This window comes from Nerophis ophidion, linkage group LG17 (assembly GCF_033978795.1).
Source record: "Nerophis ophidion isolate RoL-2023_Sa linkage group LG17, RoL_Noph_v1.0, whole genome shotgun sequence".
NCBI classification, from domain to species: Eukaryota; Metazoa; Chordata; class Actinopteri; order Syngnathiformes; family Syngnathidae; genus Nerophis; species Nerophis ophidion.
Window position 1 is genome coordinate 34,438,742 of NC_084627.1, and position 20,604 is coordinate 34,459,345.

Consider the following 20,604-nt stretch of genomic DNA (forward strand, 5'->3'; position numbering starts at 1 on the left):
GGTGCATGTCTTTGGAAGTGGGAGGAAGCCGGAGTACCCGGAGGGAACCCACGCATTCACGGGGAGAACATGCAAACTCCACACAGAAAGATCCCGAGCCTGGATTTGAACCCAGGACTGCAGGACCTTCGTATTGTGAGGCAGACGCACTAACCCCTCTGCCACCGTGAAGCACTGATGTACACATTTGTTTTAAAGTTTTCCTTGAATACTGATGTTTGAAATGACCTTTTTATTTGTATTTAGCCGACGCGCAAAGAATAATGTAAGTTCTGCAATGTGTGTCGTTCCGCTTTTCCTCCCTACAGCAAACGGCGGTCGGTGGATAATAGCCGGGAAAGTACCGGGATAGCATGCACTAAAAAGTGACGGCTCCCGGAGTGTTATCCGTCGTCATATAGAAATATATGAAGTGTTCATCGGCAATGCAAATTAAACAATAAAAAAAAATATATATAACGGTTTGAATTGGTCCAGGTTATCGGGGACTGTTATTACTGACAGACAGGTGTCGCGGTGTGATTGCGGCCAAGCACGTAAGAAAACCCTCGTCTCCATGGCAACGTCCCTGTCGCTTTCACTCAATTGCCGCTTTTCCACTAACGCTGGGGTAGGCAACCCAGAACGTTGAAAGAGCCATTCTGGACCCAAATAACACAACACTGTCAAGCGCCATTCATATAAAACTCGCAGGCCGCACTAACATTAAACTTTCATATCAAGGTGGGGGCCGCAAAATAACGTCTCCGCGTGTCTGAGACCCCTGCGGTAGAGGGATTTGTTTTAAGTACAAATGGTAATGGTTAAACACAATTACATGTAATAATATGGTCAAATTCCCTAAAAGAAGTATGAACAAACACTGTTTAAACTCTAAAAGTTTGGACTTGTCTGGTTAGTACGTGCTAGTAAATGTACATGGACCTAGTTTTGATTGATTGATTGAAATATGTATTAGTAGATTGCACAGTACAGTACATATTCGGTACAATTGACCACTAAATGGTAACACCCAAGTAAGTATTTCAACTTGTTTAAGTCGGGGTCCACGTTAATCAATGCATAATACAGTCATCACATAAGTTAATGATCAGAGTATATACATTGAATTATTTATATTATTTTCAATCCAGAAGGTGGGATGTCAAGGGGGTTTGGGTGGGGGGGTTAGGTTTGGTTGATATCAGCACTTCAGTCATCAGTAATTGCATCATCTGAGAAATGGACATTGTAACAATGTAGGTCTGACTTGGTAGGATATGTACAGCGAGCAGTGAACTTAGTGAGCTCAGAAAGCATAAGAACAAGTATTTACATTTGATTATTTACATTTGATTATTGACAATCTGTGGAGGGGTGGGGGGTGTTAGTCTAGGGTTGTAGTTGCCTGGAGATGTTCTTTTAGTGCGGTTTTGAAGCAGGAGAGTGTTGAGAGTGCATTCCATATTTATGTGGCATAGAAGGAGAATGAGTTAAGACTTTTGTTAGATCGTAATCTGGGTTTAACGTGGTTTGTGGAGCTCCCCCTGGTGTTGTGGTTATGGCGGTCATTTACGTTATGGAAATAGTTTAACATGTACTTCTTTATCAGGGAGGTGTAGCGTATTTTATAGACTAGGCTCAGTGCAAGTTGTTTAAGTCTGTCCTCCATTCTGAGCCAGTTAGTTTCAAAGTACAAACCCCGTTTCCATATGAGTTGGGAAATTGCTTGGGATGTAAATATAAACGGAATACAATGATTTGCAAATAATTTTCAACCCATATTCAGTTGAATATGCTACAAAGACAACATATTTGATGTTAAAACTGATAAACATTTTTTTGTAAATAATCATTAGCTTTAGAATTAGATGCCAGCAACACGTGAATAAGAATTTGGAAACGTGGCAATAAATACTGATAAAGTTGAGGAATGGTCATCAAACACTTATTTGGAAAATCCCACAAGTGTGCAGGCTAATTGGGAACAGGTGGGTGCCGTGATTGGGTATAAAAGCGGCTTCCATGAAATGCTAAGTAATTCACAAACAAGGATGGTGCGAGGGTCACCAATTTGTAAGCAAATTGTCGAACCTTTTCAGAACAACATTTCTCAACGAGCTATAGCAAGGACTTTAGGGATTTTACCATCTACGGGCCGTAAAATCATCAAAAGGTTCAGAGAATCTGGAGAAATCACTGCACGAAAGCGATGATATTACGGACCTTTGAACCCTCAGATCAAAAACCGACATCAGTGTGTAAAGGATAACACCACATTGGCTCAGGAACACTTCATAAAACAAAACCACTGTCAGTAACTACAGTTGGTCGCTACATCTGTAAGTGCAAGTTAAAACTCTACTATGCAAAGCGAAAGCCATTTGTCAACAACACTCAGAAACGCTGCCGGCTTCGCTGGGCCCGAGCTCATCTAAGATGGACTGATGCAAAGTGGAAAAGTGTTCTGTGGTCTGACGAGTCCACATTTCAAATTATATTCGGAAACTATTGACGTGGTGTCCTCCGGAACAAAGAGGAAAAAAAACATCCGGATTGTCATAGGCGCAAAGTTCAAAAGCCAGCATCTGTGATGGTATGTGGGTGCATTAGTGCCCAAGGCATGGGTAACTTACACATCTGTGAAGGAACCATTAATGCTGGAAGGTCCATACGGGTTTTGGAGCAACATATGTTGTCATTCAAGCAACGTTATCATGTACGCCCCGGCTTATTTCAGCAAGAGAATGCCAAGCCACGTGTTACAACAGCGTGGTTTTGTAATAAAAGAGTGCGGGTACTTTCCTGGCCCGCCTGCAGTCCAGACATGTCTCCCCTGGAAAAAGTGTGGCACTTAATGAAGCGTAAAATACGACAACAAGACCCCAGACTGTTGAAAGACTGGTGCTCTACATGAAACAAGAATGGGAAAGAATTCCACTTTCAAAGCTTCAACAATTAGTTTCCTCAGTTCCCAAATGTTTATTGAGTGTTGTTAAAAGAAAATGTGATGTAACACAGTGGTGAACATGTCCTTTCCCAACTACTTTGGCACGGGTGGCAGCCATGAAATTCTAAGTTAATTATTATTTGCAACAAAAAAAATACGTTTATGAGTTTGAACATAAATATGTTGTCTTTGTAGTGCATTCAATTGAATATGGGTTGAAAAGGATTTGCAAATCATTGTATTCCGTTTATATTTACATCTAACACAATTTCCCAATTCTTATGGAAACGGGGTTTGTACAATATATTGCCTAAAGTATTTGGCCACCCATCCAAATGATCAGAATCAGGTGTCCTAATCACTTGGCCCCGGGGCCACAGGTGTATAAAGTCAAGCATTTATGCATGGAGACTGTTTTTACAAACATTTTTGAAAGAATGGGTCGTAATCATGAGCTCAGTGATTTCCAGCTCGGAACTGTCATAGGATTCCAGCTCTGCAAAAAATCCAGTCGTGAAATGTTCTCTCTCCTAAAATTTCCAAAGTCAAGTGTTTATTATAAGAACATGGAAGAGTTTGGGAACAACAGCAACTCAGCCACAAAGTGGTTGGGCACGCAAATTAAAAGAGAGGGGTCAGCGGAGGCTGAAAAGAGCATAGTGCAAAGAGGTCCCCGACTTTCTGCACAATCAGTTGCTACAGAGTTCCAACATTTTTGTGTGACCTTCCAATTAGCTCAGGTACAGTACGCAGAGAGCTTCATGGAATGGGTTTCCATTAGAGATGTCCGATATTCCGATATTGTCCTACTCTTAATTACCGATTCTGATATCAACCAACATATACAGTCTTGGAATTAACACATTATTATGCCTAATTTTGTTGTGATACCCCGCTGGATGCATTAAACAATGTAACAAGGTTTTCCAAAATAAATCAACTCAAGTTATGGAAAAAATGCCAACATGGCACTGCCATATTTATTATTGAAGTCACAAAGTGCATTTTTTTTTTTTTAAACGCCTCAAAACAGCAGTTTGTAAATTGGGATATGCTCTCCCTGAGAGAGCATGAGGAGGTGGGCGGGGTTGAGGTGGTGGATGGGGAAGGGGTAGCGGGGGGTGTATATAGTAGCGTCCCGGAAGAGTTAGTGCTGTAAGGGGTTCTGGGTGTTTGTTTTATTGTGTTTATGTTGTGTTACGGTGTGGATGTTCTCCCGAAATGTGTTTGTCATTCTTGTTTGCTGTGGGTTCACAGTGTGGCGCATATTTGTAACAGTGTTAAAGTTGTTTTTACGGCCACCCTCAGTGTGACCTGTATCGCTGTTGACCAAGTATGCCTTGCATTCACTTGTGTATGTGAAAAGCCGGAGATATTAGGTGATTGGGCCGGCACGCAAAGGCAGTGCCTTTAAGGTTTATTGGCGCTCTATACTTCTCCCTACATCCGTGTGTCCAGATGTGTTTTAAAAAGTCATAAATTTTACTTTTTGAAACCGATACCGATAATTTCTGATATTTCATTTTAAAGCATTTATTAGCCGATAATATCGCCAGTCCGATATTATCGGACATCTCTAGTTTCCATGGCCGAGCAGCTTATCTAAGCCATACATCACCAAGTCCAATGCAAAGCGTCGGATGCAGTGGTGTAAAGCATGACACCACTGGAATTTAGAGCAGTGGAGACGCCTTCTCTGGAGTGATGAATCACGTTTTTCAATCTGGCAATCTGATGGACGAGTCTGGGTTTGGAGGTTGCAAGGAGAACAGTACATTTCGGACTGCATTGTACAGAGTGTGAAATTTGGTGGAAGACGAATTATGGTGTGGGTTTGTTTTTCTGGAGTTGGGATTGGCCCCTTAGTTCCAGTGAAAGGAACTTTGAATGCTCCAGGATACCAAAACATTTTGGACAATTCCTTGCTCTAAACCTTGTGGGAACCGTTTGGAGCAGGCCCCTTCCTCTTCCAACATGACTGTGCACCAGTGCACAAAGCAAAGTCCATACAGACATGGATGACTGAGTCTGGTGTGGATGAACTTGACTGGCTTGCACAGAGTCCTGACCTGAACCCGATAGAACACCTTTGGGGTATGAATTAGAACAGAGACTGAGAGCCAGGCCTTCTCGACCAACATCAGTGTGTGACCACACCAATGCGCTTTTGGAAGAATTGTCAAATTCCTGTAAACACACTCCGCAACCTTGTCGACAGCCTTCTCAGAAGAGTTGAAGCTGTATTACCTGCAAAAGGAGAACCGACATCATATTGAACCCTATGGGATGGCACTTAAAGTTCATATGTGAGTGGCATTGGGCCAAATACTTTTGGCAATATAGTGTAACTTGAATGGTTATTGTAGATGTGTAATTGTGCATGTATTTGCCGGCCTCTCCAGGATTTTTTAGGCTTTTTAAGGGATTGTTGCTGCCTAAAATGCCTGAATTTGAACATTGATTTATCTTTACAACAGATATTGCCTTGACGTTTGTTAAAAAATGTTAAAATCAGATGAAAACTGGGAGAAGAAGATGTTAGCATGCTAACGTCAACATGTTTGCATGCTAACACTTAGTTATATGTTATGCAGGCTAAATAGCATGTGCCACAAACTAAGTTATGTGACTATAGTAAACGGTTGCAAAAGTAGTTAAAAAGTTTAGCATGTTATGTTAGCATGCTAACCTTAGCATTTTAACACTTCGCATGTGTAACATACTAAGTTAATGACGCTGGGGTAAACGGTTGTAAAATTAGATTAAAAAAAGTTTGCATGCTAGCAGTTTGCATGTGTCACAAACTAAGTTATATGGCTGTGGAATTAGAGGAAAAAAGTGTCAAATTATCTTAAAAATTTAGCATGCTACTGTTGGCATGCTAGCAGTAGCATTATTGGATAGTCTGTTTATTTCAATTGTTAGTTTTTCCTTTATTACCTGTTGTGTTACTTATTTTCACCATATTTGTTACCACTACCGCACCTTAAATTGGAGTCCTTAATCTCGTTAAATGCAAATATGATGACAATAAAGTCCATTCTATTCTATTCTATTCTATTCTATTCTCCATCCATCCATCCATTTTGTATTCTATTCTATGCTAGCACTTAAATACCCAGAACAAGGAGCATTTTGTCTTTGGAAGCGTTCAAATCCATTGAGAATTGTGATTTATGTAGAAGTTTCAATAGGGAGAAATTCCTGAAAAATCCAGATAATTGTAATTTAGGGGAACAAAAAACATGCTGGCTTGAATGTCCAGGGTGAGTGGAGTGTGCGTGAAGCGTTCAAATCTGTTGAAAAATGTGTATGTAGAAGTGTGTATATTGTCCATGCATTTTCATTGGGGGAAAATTCCTGGTAATGTGGGAATTTTCGTGTCCAGAAAACAAGCTGCCTCAAAAGTCCAGGGTGAGTGGAGTGTGTGGGTGGGGGAACAGTTTGAATCGGATAAGAAATGTGGGATATGAAGAGGTTTGTAATTGCTCATTAATTTCTTTGGGGAAACGTCCTTGTAATTCCTGGTATTCATTATTGTAATCATTATTGCTTGGACATTTGGTTGTTAAAACTGTTAAAATTTTGCTGCAAAGGCAATTAATAAGAGAATTGTGTTTGGGTTGCATCATTTTAACGATGCACATATTATTTTGATGAAATATTAATGACTTGAGGACTCCCACGCACAAACAGGTACACACAAAACCAAACAGACACACTAATTGAGATGCAGACAAACAAGAATGTGACTCATTTTACTAACATTTTGTACATTTTGCTGTTTATTTGAAAATACTCACCATGTTTGGGTACTAAGTTGCAACAGATCGGGATGTGACCTCTTCACTATCGGTCACTTGTCGTGTCTGGCATATTTTGTGGTCAAAAGGTGCTTTGTTTGTGTTCCACCACAACTTTGCTTGCGCACATTGCTAAACAATTTACCACCACTTTAATGCAAAACTTTAGAAAAAACCCACTAGCACAAACTTTAGCTGTAATATTTGTTGACGAATGTGTTTACACTAACTACAGTCACAGTCTTGACACTTGAATGAAAAACCTTCAATGTGATTCATATCAAACTTTTTTTTTTCACAGGATACAGGACTTCAAAATAGCTTTAAGTGAAGAAAACATAAACTTGAAGACACTTAGAGAGCTGTGCTTTAATGGTAATTATTTATCATTGCGTGTTTTTCACAAAAAAAAAAAATGTCATTGTCGATATTCTTTTGTATCTGTTTTTTTTTTTTTTCATTTTAGGAATCCCATTTGAAGGAGGCATACGAGCACTCTGCTGGAAGGTAAATAGTATTTTGTTCATTTCACTACAAAATGTATTTATATTGCTTGTTTTCCGTGATGTGACTTCTTCTCGCAAGTGAAAACCAGTGGTGTTCAATTATCAGAGTACGCAAGGAAGCAAGATATTTTTGCAAAAAGCAGATTCAAGCAAAAAAAATCAAACTATTCAATGGGATAGATTTATTTTGTGCAACTGCTTTGCACACTCTTGGCATTCTCTCGATGAGCTTCAAGCACACCTGTGACATGAAAACCATTTCAGGTGACAACCTCTTGAAGCTCATCAAGAAAATGCCAAGAGTGTGCGAAAAAGTAATCAGCGCAAAGGGTGGCTATTTTGAATCTACTAGAATATAAAACATGTTTTCGGTTATTTCACCTGTGTTCTTTCATATTTGTGATGCCAACAGTGACAATCTACAATGTAAATAGTCATGAAAATAAAGAAAACGCATATATATATTTATACATATATATATATATAAATATATATATATATATATATATATATATATATATATATATATATATGTATATATATATATATGTATGTGTATTTATATGTGTATATATACACATTAACATTAATATATATATGTATATATATATATATATATATATATATATATATATATATATATATATATTAGGGCTGGGCAACGATTGAACATTTTAATCGAAGTTAATCGCACTATTTCTCAGATTAATCGCGATTAACTGCATTGTATACGCAAAGCCCAATAATGAATTCAAAAGTAGTGTGCAGTGCACCTTTATTGGAATATTCCCCCACATCAACAAAAGCGCCAAAACATTTTTTGTGCAAACACAATTTAAATCAGTCCTTGTTAAACAGTAGCAGTTAAATAGCATATTTTATGAAAATCAACTCCAAAAATGTAAATACAAACATTTAAGGTTATTACCACCACTGCCAGGTTATTTAAGTTATATCCTGTTTGTTATGGAAAATAAATATAATCTACATACAAATCTCTGAGCCACACTCATAACATCTGAACAGGCAATTTCTGAGGTAACAGCAGAAATATTTTTTTTTATCAGGGATCTTAGGTTTAAAAAACCTATATCATAGGTAGTGGGCTGTTTTAGGGAATTTTTGATCAAATTATCCGTAGTAGCAATATTAATAATGTTGTGTTTATTCTGCGTAGTGCACTTAAAATAATTATGACCATATCTAGGAATTGATATGATGGGAATTTTCAGATTGTTTTCTTGGTGCTTTGATAAACTGAACGTATCATATACATGGTACTATATTGTGACGTTATGAGCCAGGGAATAAAACAACTACCCTACCCAGCATGCAACAGGAGTCACGAGCATGCGCGGTAGCCCGGTATAGGTTGTGTCGCCATGACGGCATCTTGTATGTTGTGATATGCACGTTCTGAAAGCAAACGTTAAGAACTCAGCCAACACTCCTCGTCTGCATTATTTATAAATAGACAGACAACACATATACTCCGCTGCTTCACAGGCCGCTGGATGTAGCCGGCAAAGTATTCCCATGCTAGCTAGCCGGTCTAGCAAGCACGCGTCATTCAGTCCAAAACGGCCGATCTATCCACATTCAGAATTGTCTGGCGGTCGTAAGTGATCACGGAGTGACCACGCTGTAAGCCAGCCATGAAATTTGCAGAATTTTCCGGTATTTTTGCCAAATGTTCCATCTTTGCCAAGAGCCCCTCGACGCCGGGCGACGCCATCTTGTTAAGAAAAGGCGTTAACAAAATAAAAGCATGTAAACAACATACGCAAATGTGCGATAAAATAATTGTCGGCGTTAATAGATTGATGAGTTAACTCATAATTAACGCATTAATTTGCCCAACCCTAATATATATACATATATGTGTATATATATATATATATATATATATATATATATACCGTATTTTTCGGACTATAAGTCGCAGTTTTTTTAATAGTTTTGAGTTATACTCAGGAGCGACTTATGTGTAAATTATTAACACACTACTGTAAAATATCAAATAATGTTATTTAGCTCATTCACGTAAGAGACTAGACGTATAAGATTTCATGGGATTTAGTAATTAGGAGTGACAGATTGTTTGGTGAACGTATAGCATGTTCTATATGTTATAGTTGAATGACTCTTACCATAATATGTTACGTTAACATACCAGGCACCTTCTCAGATGGTTATTTATGCGTCATAACGTATACTTATCCAGCCTGTTGTTCACTATTCTTTATTTATTTTAAATTGCCTTTCAAATGTCTATTCTTGGTGTTGGGTTTTATCAAATAAATTTCCCCAAAAAGTGTGACTTATATATGTTTTTTCATTCTTTATTATGCATTTTCGAAAGGTGCGACTTATACTACGAAAAATACGCTGTGTGTGTGTGTGTGTGTGTGTGTGTGTGTGTGTGTGTGTGTGTGTGTGTGTGTGTGTGTGTATATATATATATATATGTATATATATATATATATTATATATTTATATATAGATGTATATATATATATATAGATATAGATGAATTAATTTAATTTAATCTTGTTTTTGATATGTTTTTCACTCATGTTTGTATCACAATCTTTTTTTTAGATCCTTCTTAATTACCTTCCTCTTGATCAGATGAGATGGTCATCTTTCCTCAAAAAAGAAAGGTAAGTAGACACATTTCAAGCTTGATTCTACCGCATGTGTGTACACTCAATGGACAACCACAAAACTAGTTATTGCCAGTCAGCGTAGTTGATGAAGGTAACTAATGTTGTAAGCAAAGTTAGTGTCACATGCTGTACAGTGCTGTACATTTGTTGTCTTAGGTTTACATGAACTCATCCTGGTAATAATTGTCATATTGATTTTGGGTCCTTAATAATTCATTTAATGAGACTGGAAAGTTATTTTTTTTAGGTACATTTTCAAATATTTATCTGTAATGCATTTTTTTTAATCAACGTGTGACCTCTGGATTCTCGTGAAATGCGTAACGGCATTCAATGTTTCCATTCTAGTCAATGTGTTTGATTCCGCTGCCAGTGGACGCCCTACGCGCGGCACTGGTACGGCTGCACTAGTCCGGAAGCATTCCGCCAAATACATACAGAGCTTCTATTTTTGCACGGCAGATCAATTCAGCAAAAATCACCTTGTGTGGGACAAGAAGTCATGCACAAACACAAAATTAATGATCTGGCATGCTTTCAAAATAAGATACTCCGTGTTTAAGGCGGATTGTGTTTTACACCTTGAAACACCTAGTGGGCGGGTACGGACCTTAAGTCAACTTGTGGAAGGTTATCAGAGGTAAATTCACCCCGTTGACGCAAATGAATGATGAAATACTGTTCCTGGCGGTCCCAAAATTATATAATCATGTTACAAGCATAACCTGGACAGTTATTCGGGGTGCCTGTGTCAAATTCAACCTGACACAGGCGGCAAAAGCAGGGGAGTGGTTAGTGGGAGTTAAATAAGAAGTGTATGTACAAAGCTCGCCAGGGATGTTGTTACAGCTGTGTTGTTTCTTTTTCACAAATAGTAATAGTTGTTCTGCAAGGCAAAACTGCGGTCTTTTCCATTGGTTGAATCAGAGCCCTTACAAACATCCGCTGTCAGCAGAGCACAGACGCTTTCCACTACATTTTTGTTAAGCAGCCATTACATATCTTGTGGAAATCTTGGAAGAGTGTCCTATACCGTACATCTATTAAGTATTCACAGTGCCTCACTTTTCCACGTTTTGTTACAGCCTCACTCCAAAATGAAATATATTAATTTTTGTCCTCAAAATTCCACAGACAATATACCCCATAGCGACAATGTAAAAGGTTTTTTTTTGTTTTGAAAATTTATTAGGAAAAAAAAAAAATCACATGTACAAAGGTCTTTACAGCTCTTGCTCAATACTTGGTTGTTATAACTTTGGCATTAATTACAGCCTCAAGTCTTTTTGAATACGATGCCAAAAGCTTGGCACACCTATCTTTGGGCAGTCTCGCCCATTCCTTTTTGCAGCACCTCTAAAGTGCTATCAGGTTGGATAAGAAGCGTTGGTTTGCATTCAGGATTTCACTGTACATGTTCTCAGTACACTACTTCCTTGTTATGCTTTTCAACCTTTCTTAAACCTTTGTTTTGTCACAGGGAGGTGTATTCCCAGTTCCTGAAAGAAATGATCATCCAGCCTGGCATCGCCAAAGCCAACCTGGGCCTGTCCAGAGAAGATGTAACTATGGAAGATCATGTGAGTCAATAAAAAAAGTGCATCGGTTATAAATATTAAACTAACCACTGCTGATTTTTTATAATACATCAAATATACATGTTAGATGAATGATTTAAGTACAATGTTTCAGAAGTTTTTACTGCTACAATTAAAAATAATTACCATCACATGTTTTCAATAAATGATTTACGTTTTTGAAAACAAATATTTGTGATATAAAAGCAAAAAACAAGTTCCCGGAAAATGCTCAGTAGGTAGCTAAAGAAACAATTATATTATACATTTCCTGTAGCAGTGGCTCATGTCTCGCTCCATAACAACTACTTGTTCCTGTTTTGGTTTTTCAGCCTCTAAATCCCAATCCAGACAGCAGGTGGAATACTTACTTCAAAGACAATGAAATTTTACTTCAAATTGATAAAGATGTAAGGTGGGGAAATGTTTCTGTTTCAGAAAAATATTCATATATATTATTTTCCCCCTTTTTCAAGGCTCACTCGTGATGTAAAAATACAGAATGAAAAAACTTGCAATGAAATGTTATTTGATGAATGTTTTTCATTTTTCAGGAGGCTGTATCCAGACATGGCCTTTTTTCAGCGTCCTACCGACTACCCTTGCCAACTTATCTTAGACCCTCAGAATGATTATGAAACGCTGCGTCGGCGAGTGGAGCAAACCACCCTGAAAGCACAAACGGTTAATCGGAACCGTAGTGGAGTAACCAATGTATGTTTGAATGTCTTCTTTTATGAAAACTTTTGAGAATAATATTTGTTTTATACAACATAGGGACACTGAAGTGTGGGGGTCTGAAAGTGTTTATGTATACGGGGGAAACACTTGTATTTCATCCACACGTTGCTTTGGTATGTTTACCGTCTTACAAAGATTTAAAAGTGCAGAATCTTATTGATCGGTTTACTCTTAACAGGGTGAGACAAAATTAAAAAAACAAAAGCTTTAAATTAAGGTTATAGATTATTTTGTTTTTAATTAAGAAGCCCAGTGGGGCCAAACCTTTCCACTACATAGAGGCCCGGGACCCATCCAAGTATTATCACTAAAATAGTAATTTTACTCTTCCTTTTAATTGTATTTATTAATCATAGCTAACCTACTTACAGTTTCCAACCTTGTCAAATGATATGAAACTGTGTGTTAATGTCAAAGATTTATTTAACACATAAATCTTAGGTCTTGGTCAGGCCGATTAGAAAACTGAGTACTAACCAAATATACTGATTAAAAGGGACTCATTAATGATGAAAAACACATTAACATACAAATAATAAATATGATTCCTAACTAAACTCTCAATAAAATTAAGGTGCCGATGAACTAAAACGTCATCACTTTGGTGATCATTTTTGCACTTAAACATCTTTATGACTTTAGCTCCAGAATTCTACTGTGTGTTTAAGATTGTCAGTACTTCCACAATTGGTGGAAAAGTGTATTACAACCGAGTACCGCTTTCTACAAGGCACTCAAAGCCCAACAATGGGCCCACGCCCTGTGGTCAAAAAGAACTGCTCTAAAACACATAACAGGCCTGTGCTACAAAATATTACACTTACCGTATTTTACTAAGTATAAGTCGCACCTGCCGAAAATGCATAATAAAGAAGGGAAAAAACATAAGTCGCACTGGAGTATGAGTCGCATTTTTTGGGGACATTTATTTGATAAAACCCAACACCAAGAATAGAAATTTTTGAGGCAATTTAAAATAAATAAAGAATAGTGAACAACAGGCTGAATAAGTGATATGACGCATAAATAACCAACTGAGAAGGTGCCTGGTATGTTAACGTAACATATTAAGGTAAGAGTCATTCAAATAACTATAACATTTAGAACATACTATATATACGTTTACCAAATAATCTGTCACTCCTAATCGCTAAATCCGATGAAATGTTATACGTCTAGTCTCTTACGTGAATGAGCTAAATAATATTATTTTATATTTTACGGTAATGTGTTAATAATTTCACACATAAGTCGCTCCTGAGTATAAGTCTCACCCCTGGCAAAACTATGAAAAAAGCTGTGAAAAATACGGTAAATTAATGATTGCTCAGTGATTATGCCATAACTGTCTAGTAAGTTGTTGTTTTTTCAGGTCAGCTCCCCTGGAAAGGCTTTGAAACTGTATCCATCTAATGAATATGAGGTGTTGCCCAGTGGTAGCGAAGCACATTGGGAGGTAGTGGAACGCATCCTTTTTATCTACGCCAAACTCAACCCTGGGATTGCGTATGTCCAAGGCATGAATGAAGTAGTTGGTCCAATTTATTATACCTTTGCCACAGACCCAAACAGTCAATGGAAAGGTAAATGCCTTCCTTTTTGCTTCTATTTACATTTTAGGTACATTATCTGTAAGAACATACAATGATAAAAATGTTTAAAATATTAGTTTGCACTTAAGATAAATGTGTAACTGTATTTTGCAGAGCACGCAGAGTCTGATACATTCTTCTGTTTCACCAATCTAATGTCGGAGAACAGAGATAATTTCATCAAAAGCCTGGATGACTCGCAGTGTGGCATAACGTACAAAATGGAGAGTGTGTACTCTATGCTCAAAGAGAAAGATCTGGAGCTGCATCACAAGCTAGTAAGAACAAGTTTTGTCAGTCCAGTAGTATGTTCTTCTATAGCAGGGGTTGGCCACCTTTTTCCCCAATATTTACTTTTACAAAAGGACAAACATATTTTCTAACTTGTTTTGCTGGAATATTAACATTTTTAACAACATTTTTGTCTACAACAGTCCTTTTGTATTGAAACTCAAAACAGTCTTGTTCATTTGCATTTTGTATTTCAATGTGCAATATTTCTGGTGCAACATGTTATTGTAGTGATTTTAAATTGTTAAGAGCAAAAAGATCTACACAGGGCAACCCACAACCATTTAGAAACTTGAAAACATGTACGTAAGCTATTATGCTGGGATCAGGCTCATTACCAAACATATCAATTTAATTCACAGTATCATAAAATGAAAAAAAAAAACAGCCAACCAAGCTACAGGTAAATTACTTACCGACTATTACTATGTGGAAAATTAGTCAATGGACACAAAAGGCTTACGAATACATATTGGTAGTTTTTATATGCTAGGTGTTGTTAACTTACCATTTACGTGTGATAATTTATACTGTTTCACTGTTAGTAAGGTCCTTGGTCCCTGCTGCCTTAGCTCCATTGTTAAATATGAAAATGAAAGAGCACATTTTTCAAGCAAGGTACGTCTCAAACTTGGGGGGGGGGACTTAGTGCAACATGGCGGCCACAAAAATGTCCTCCGACGAGAAAAGTAATGTTATAAAACTTGCCTATCGCGGCCACTTTTTTTGCATCACGGATACGGTTTTTTTTGGCCGTATAGCAGGGCTATTCAACTCCATACTGCAGAGGGCCACTGTTTTAAGAGTCCAAGGGCTCAGGGACTCGACATTGAAGTTTGGATGTTTCGTCAGAAAGTGCCTCCTCCGCAGGTTATATTCATTTTGAGACTGTGTTTACTTAAAATTGCAAAGTAAACAAATCTGCTTCCCCACTGCACTGTCAATAAATAAATTATTCTACCCTCGCTACTCATTTCCAGGGAGTGCAGCTACACAGTTAACATGAAAAAACAAAAGCTTTAGAAATGTTGGCGGTATAGCTCGGTTGGTAGAGTGGCCTTGCCATCAACTTGAGGGTTGCAGGTTCAATTCCCGCTTCCGCCATCCTAGTCACTGCCGTTGTGTCCTTGGGCAAGACACTTTACCCACCTGCTCCCAGTGCCACCCACACTGGTTTAAATGTAACTTAGATATTGGGTTTCACTATGTAAAGCGCTTTGAGTCACTAGAGAAAAGCGCTTTATAAATATAATTCACTTCACTTCACTTGTGAGGTTTGATGTCCCGTCTTTTGAATTATTTTCCTTCATCAGTTTTATTTTTTCCCCTCTTCCTTCCTTTATTTAGGTTAGTAAGACTTAAAAATATAAACATAGGGCTTCTGCTAGATTGCCGCTATATACGTGGTGGTAGGAGTGTGGCTAAGGACATAAAATATGACATGATCGTTTTGATTTGCAATTATGATTTGAAATGATGTGTATATATATATATATATATATATGTATATTTTTAAATGGCTAAACAATTATTTCATACATATTTAGTAACTTTTAGTAATATTAGTGTTAATAGTTATTAATAATGCTATTGATAATATTATCATTAAAATGTTTTTCTTATATTAGAATCACAATCGGCTTAAGCACAGGGAATTTGACATGTGCTCTCTTTGTTCAATGCAGTTTAAATTGTTGCTTATTGTACAAGGTAACACAGGCTGTACTTTATTCTGCCCTCCTTGAATGTTGCATTTTAGTTTGCCAAATATGTAAAAAGTATTTTCAGTTAGATTTGGAAAAAAATAACTTAATGTGTTTTGTTGATATTCTTCACAAATAATTCACTTTAAAACTAACCACACTAAAAGTACATTGTATATACACATGAAGTGCCCATACATGTAAGAATCACTGTCAAGTCTTTTAGGACTTTTGTCTGCCTGCACTTGAAAAGGCTGAGAAGATTGAAGAGGACGCTTTATCAACTCAACTCCAGTAGATATTGTAGGGTTTGTTTCACACCACATATACTACAGGAGCTTTTCAGAATAGGGTGATAACATTAAACCAAATAAAGATAGCATTAAATACTACTATCAATATACAGTGGGACAAAAAAGAATATAGTCAGCCACCGATTGTGCAAGTTCTTCCACTTAAAATGATGACAGAGGTCTGTAATTTTCATCATTTTCATCGCCTCCGCTTGGGATGTTTTCCTGCTGGCTCCGCTGTGAACGGGACTCTCGCTGCTGTGTTGGATCCGCTTTGGACTGGACTCTCGCGACTGTGTTGGATCCATTATGGATTGAACTTTCACAGTATCATGTTAGACCCGCTCGACATCCATTGCTTTCCTCCTCTCCAAGGTTCTCATAGTCATCATTGTCACCGACGTCCCACTGGGTGTGAGTTTTCCTTGCCTTTATGTGGGCCTACCGAGGATGTCGTAGTGGTTTGTGTTGTGGTTTGTGCAGCCCTTTGAGACACTAGTGATTTAGGGCTATATAAGTAAACATTGATTGATTGATTGATCATAGGTACACTTCAACTATGAGAGACAGAATGTGAAAAAAAATCCAGGAATTCACATTGTAAGAGGAAAATAACTATTTGGTCAACCATTCAAAGCTCTTACCGATGGAAGGAGGTTTTGGCTCAAAATCTCACGATACATGGCCCCATTCATTCTTTCCTTAACACGGATCGGTCGTCCTGTCCCCTGAGCAGAAAAACAGCCCAAAAGCATGATGTTTCCACTCCTAAGCTTCACAGTAGGTATAGTGTTCTTGAGATGCAACTCAGTATTCTTCTTCCTCCAAACACGATGACTTGAGTTGATAACAAAAAGTTCTATTTTGGTTTCATCTGACCACATGGCATTCTCCCAATCCTCTGCTGTATCATCCATGTATCCATTTTGGTATAAACTCAACTTGTCGTGTTTGGAGGAAGAAGAATACTGCATCCCAAGAACACCATACCCACTGTTAAGCATGAGGGTGGAAACATCATGCTTTGGGGTTGTTTTTCTGCTAAGGGAACAGGACGATTCATCCGTGTTAAGGAAAGAATGAATGGGGCAATGTATCGTGAGATTTTGAGCCAAAACCTTCTATCAGTGAGAGCTTTGAATGGTTGACCAAATACTTATTTTCCACCATAATTTACAAATAAATTATTTAAAATTCCTACAATGTGAGCTCCTGGATTTTTTTTTCACATTCTGTTTCTCACAGTTGAAGTGTACCTACCTATGATGAAAATTACAGACCTCTGTCATCATTTTAAGTGGGAGAACTTGCACAATCGATACAGTTGTGATCAAAATTATTCAACCCCCACACAATTTTGGTATTTTAGCAAGTTGGACATTTATTCCGTATTTTGTTTATAGTCATATCAAATAAAGATGCATTAAATAGACAAATGCAACTTGAATTACAAAATTACATTTTGTAACATAGCAAACAGTGTCATTTCTCTTAATATCTCATTGACAAAATTATTCAACCCCTTGAAGATCATAACTCTTAAGAACAGAATTTGAATAAGGTCTTTTCAATCAGGTGTTGAAAACACCTGTAGATGTGATTAGAACCATAACGAGCAACAATTAAACTGATTGAAAAAGACTGTGACGCTCAGCTTCTTGTAGATGGTCAATGGTGTATTTGCAACATGGTGAAGTCCAGGGAGTGGTCAAAGAAGTCAAGAAATGATGTAATTTCTATTCATAAGAAAGGATATGGATATAAGAAAATAGCAAAAACATTACACATTCCAAGAGACACAGTTGGGAGCATAATTCGCAAGTTTAAAGCTAAAGGCACGGTTGAAACACTACCTGGGCGTGGTAGAAAGAGGATGCTGTGGTGAAGCCTACAGTGGTGAAAAACCCCGGGTAACAGCTGAGGAACTACAACAGGACATTGCAGAGAGGGGAACGCATGTTTCGTCCCAAACAATAAGGCGCGCACTACGAGATGAAGGCCTCCATGCCAGAACTCCCAGGCTCACCCCACTTCTGACTACCAGGCACAAGAAAAATAGACTCCAGTATGCCAAAAATCATCTGGACAAACCCCAAAGGTTTTGGGAAACTGTTCTATGGAGTGATGAGACAGAACTGGAACTTTTTGGGTCTATGAAGCAACGTTATGTCTGGAGGAGAAAAAATGAAGCTTACAAAGAGAAGAACACCTTGCCTTCTGTTAAGCATAGTGGGGGGTCAATCATGCTCTGGGGCTGTTTCTATGCCTCAGGTACCAGGAATCTCCAGCGCGTTCAAGGCATTATGAATTCTATTTCTTACCAGGATATATTAGCTGCAAATGTCATGAAGTCAGTAACGAAGCTGAGGCTTGGGAGACGTTGGACCTTCCAACAGGACAACGATCCCAAGCATACCTCCAAATCAACATCAGAGTGGTTGCAGAAGAAGGGCTTGAAGATTCTGGAGTGGCCTTCACAGTCGCCAGACCTAAATCCTATAGAAAACCTGTGGTGGGACTTGAAGAAGGCAGTTGCAGCACGCAAGCCCAAGAATATGAATGAACTGGAGGCCTTTGCCCAAGAGGAATGGGCTAAAATACCTGTAGATCGTTACAAGAAACTTGTGTCCGGTTATGTATCACGTTTGAAGGATGTAATTACTGCCAAATGGAGTTCTACTAAGTACTAAAGATGCATGTAACTAGGGGGTTGAATAATTTTGTCAATGAGATATTAAGAAAAATGTCCTTTTTTGGTATTTTGTAAAATACAGTGTTACAATTTCAATTGCATTTGTTTATTTGACACATCTTTATTTGATATGACTATAAACACGGAATAAATGTCCAACTTGCTAAAACACCAAAATTGTGTGGGGCTTGAATAATTTTGATCACAACTGTAGCTGATTAAATACTTTTTTGCCCCACTGTACATGGTATTTATCCCTAGCTGTATCTAAGGATCAATAATACTAATTACATACCAGTGGTCTCTCTGATTTTCTCGCATTACATTTCTATTCTTGTAGTTCTATCCATTGCATTCGCATCAAATGACTTAACTCTGTACAAGACCTTTCTTAATTTCTTATGCATGTCACAAAGTATCTCTTATGCATGTAGCATAGTATCAAGAATCAAACAATCATATTTGTATCAACACCATCCATCCATCCATCCATTTTCTACCGCTTATTCCCTTTCGGGGTCGCGGGGGGCGCTGGCGCCTATCTCAGCTACAATCGGGCGGAAGGCAGGGTACACCCTGGACAAGTCGCCACCTCATTGCAGGGCCAACACAGATAGACAGACAACATTCACATTCACACACTAGGGCCAATTATCAACACCATAAAGAAAAATACATACTTGCATTATCATTGGCATTGGTTTCCAAATTTTGGCCGAACAATCACATTAGATTAATAATATAATTGGGAATAAACTGAAAAAATTAATGCCATTATGCAGGTTGAAAGGTGTGCTGTAATGCCGCGAGTTTAATGTTAACATACAATGGACTTGCTCTCATACAAGCTAACTCAAATTAGCATCGCCAATCGCAGGGCACAGATAGACAATCATTCACACTAACATTCATAAGTATGGACAATTTGTAGTCTCCAATGAATCGGGATTTTGGAGGAAACTGGAATTTACGCAAACAGTAATTAGAAAACGTTCACAGAAAACATTGCACTCGGTGAATATGCCCATCCATTCATTTTCTACCGCCAACACAGATAGACGGACAAAATTTACACTCACATTCACATACTAGGGTCAATTTAATGTAATAAATAAAAATATCATGAAATTAGAACTACATATTACGATCTGATCTCATAGTCTGGGCTGATAAAAGTTAATTCTTTTTGCCATTTGCTTCTATATGTGCTGCTCTATATGCCTTGAATTGCCACTGACGACAAAGTTTTTTTGTTTTTTGTTTTTTAAGTTTTTATCTTACTCCTAAATGTACTAGTTTCAATAATTTAGGATATTTAAATTCCTTAGAAAAATACTTTGTTAATCATAAACAATCCGGGTGTTTTAAAAGTGTTCACAAAGAGAGTACAGCCAAATGCATCACGCTGCAAGTATGACACATCAATATATTGAGTACGCATTGCTGGGAACTTGTCAACATTTGGTTTTTAATAGTGCATGTTCAGGTTTATTCATTTTCAAAATGCAGGCATCTTTTTTTCCTGTTTATTAGTTCAGATTTGTCCATTTTTGTATTCATGTATTTTCTCCTTTTTCTTTGCCTACAGCTAGAACAAAATATCAAGCCTCAGTACTTCACCTTCCGCTGGCTAACCCTTTTGTTGTCACAAGAGTTCCTCCTGCCAGATGTCATCCGCATCTGGGACACCCTGTTTTCTGACCAAGATCGTTTCCACTTCCTCATCCTGGTCTGCTGCGCCATGCTCATGTGAGACTGTGCGCTTGTTTATTCCTACCCACTCATGGTTGTTCATGTCGCACACCCTT

The 20,604-nt window shown here is 37.8% G+C and overlaps 1 protein-coding gene across 1 annotated transcript in view; it reads left to right on the forward strand.

Moving 5' to 3' along the window:
- Nucleotides 1-20,604, forward strand: part of tbc1d13 (TBC1 domain family, member 13) — a 35,718-nt gene that overhangs the window by 5,843 nt on the left and 9,271 nt on the right. The window contains exons 2-10 of the mRNA XM_061876796.1: nt 7,034-7,107; nt 7,199-7,239; nt 9,840-9,901; nt 11,388-11,487; nt 11,817-11,899; nt 12,039-12,198; nt 13,598-13,808; nt 13,932-14,095; nt 20,385-20,545. Coding sequence (XP_061732780.1) covers nt 7,034-7,107; nt 7,199-7,239; nt 9,840-9,901; nt 11,388-11,487; nt 11,817-11,899; nt 12,039-12,198; nt 13,598-13,808; nt 13,932-14,095; nt 20,385-20,545 — 1,056 coding nt within the window. The remainder of the gene's footprint in view (nt 1-7,033; nt 7,108-7,198; nt 7,240-9,839; nt 9,902-11,387; nt 11,488-11,816; nt 11,900-12,038; nt 12,199-13,597; nt 13,809-13,931; nt 14,096-20,384; nt 20,546-20,604) is intronic.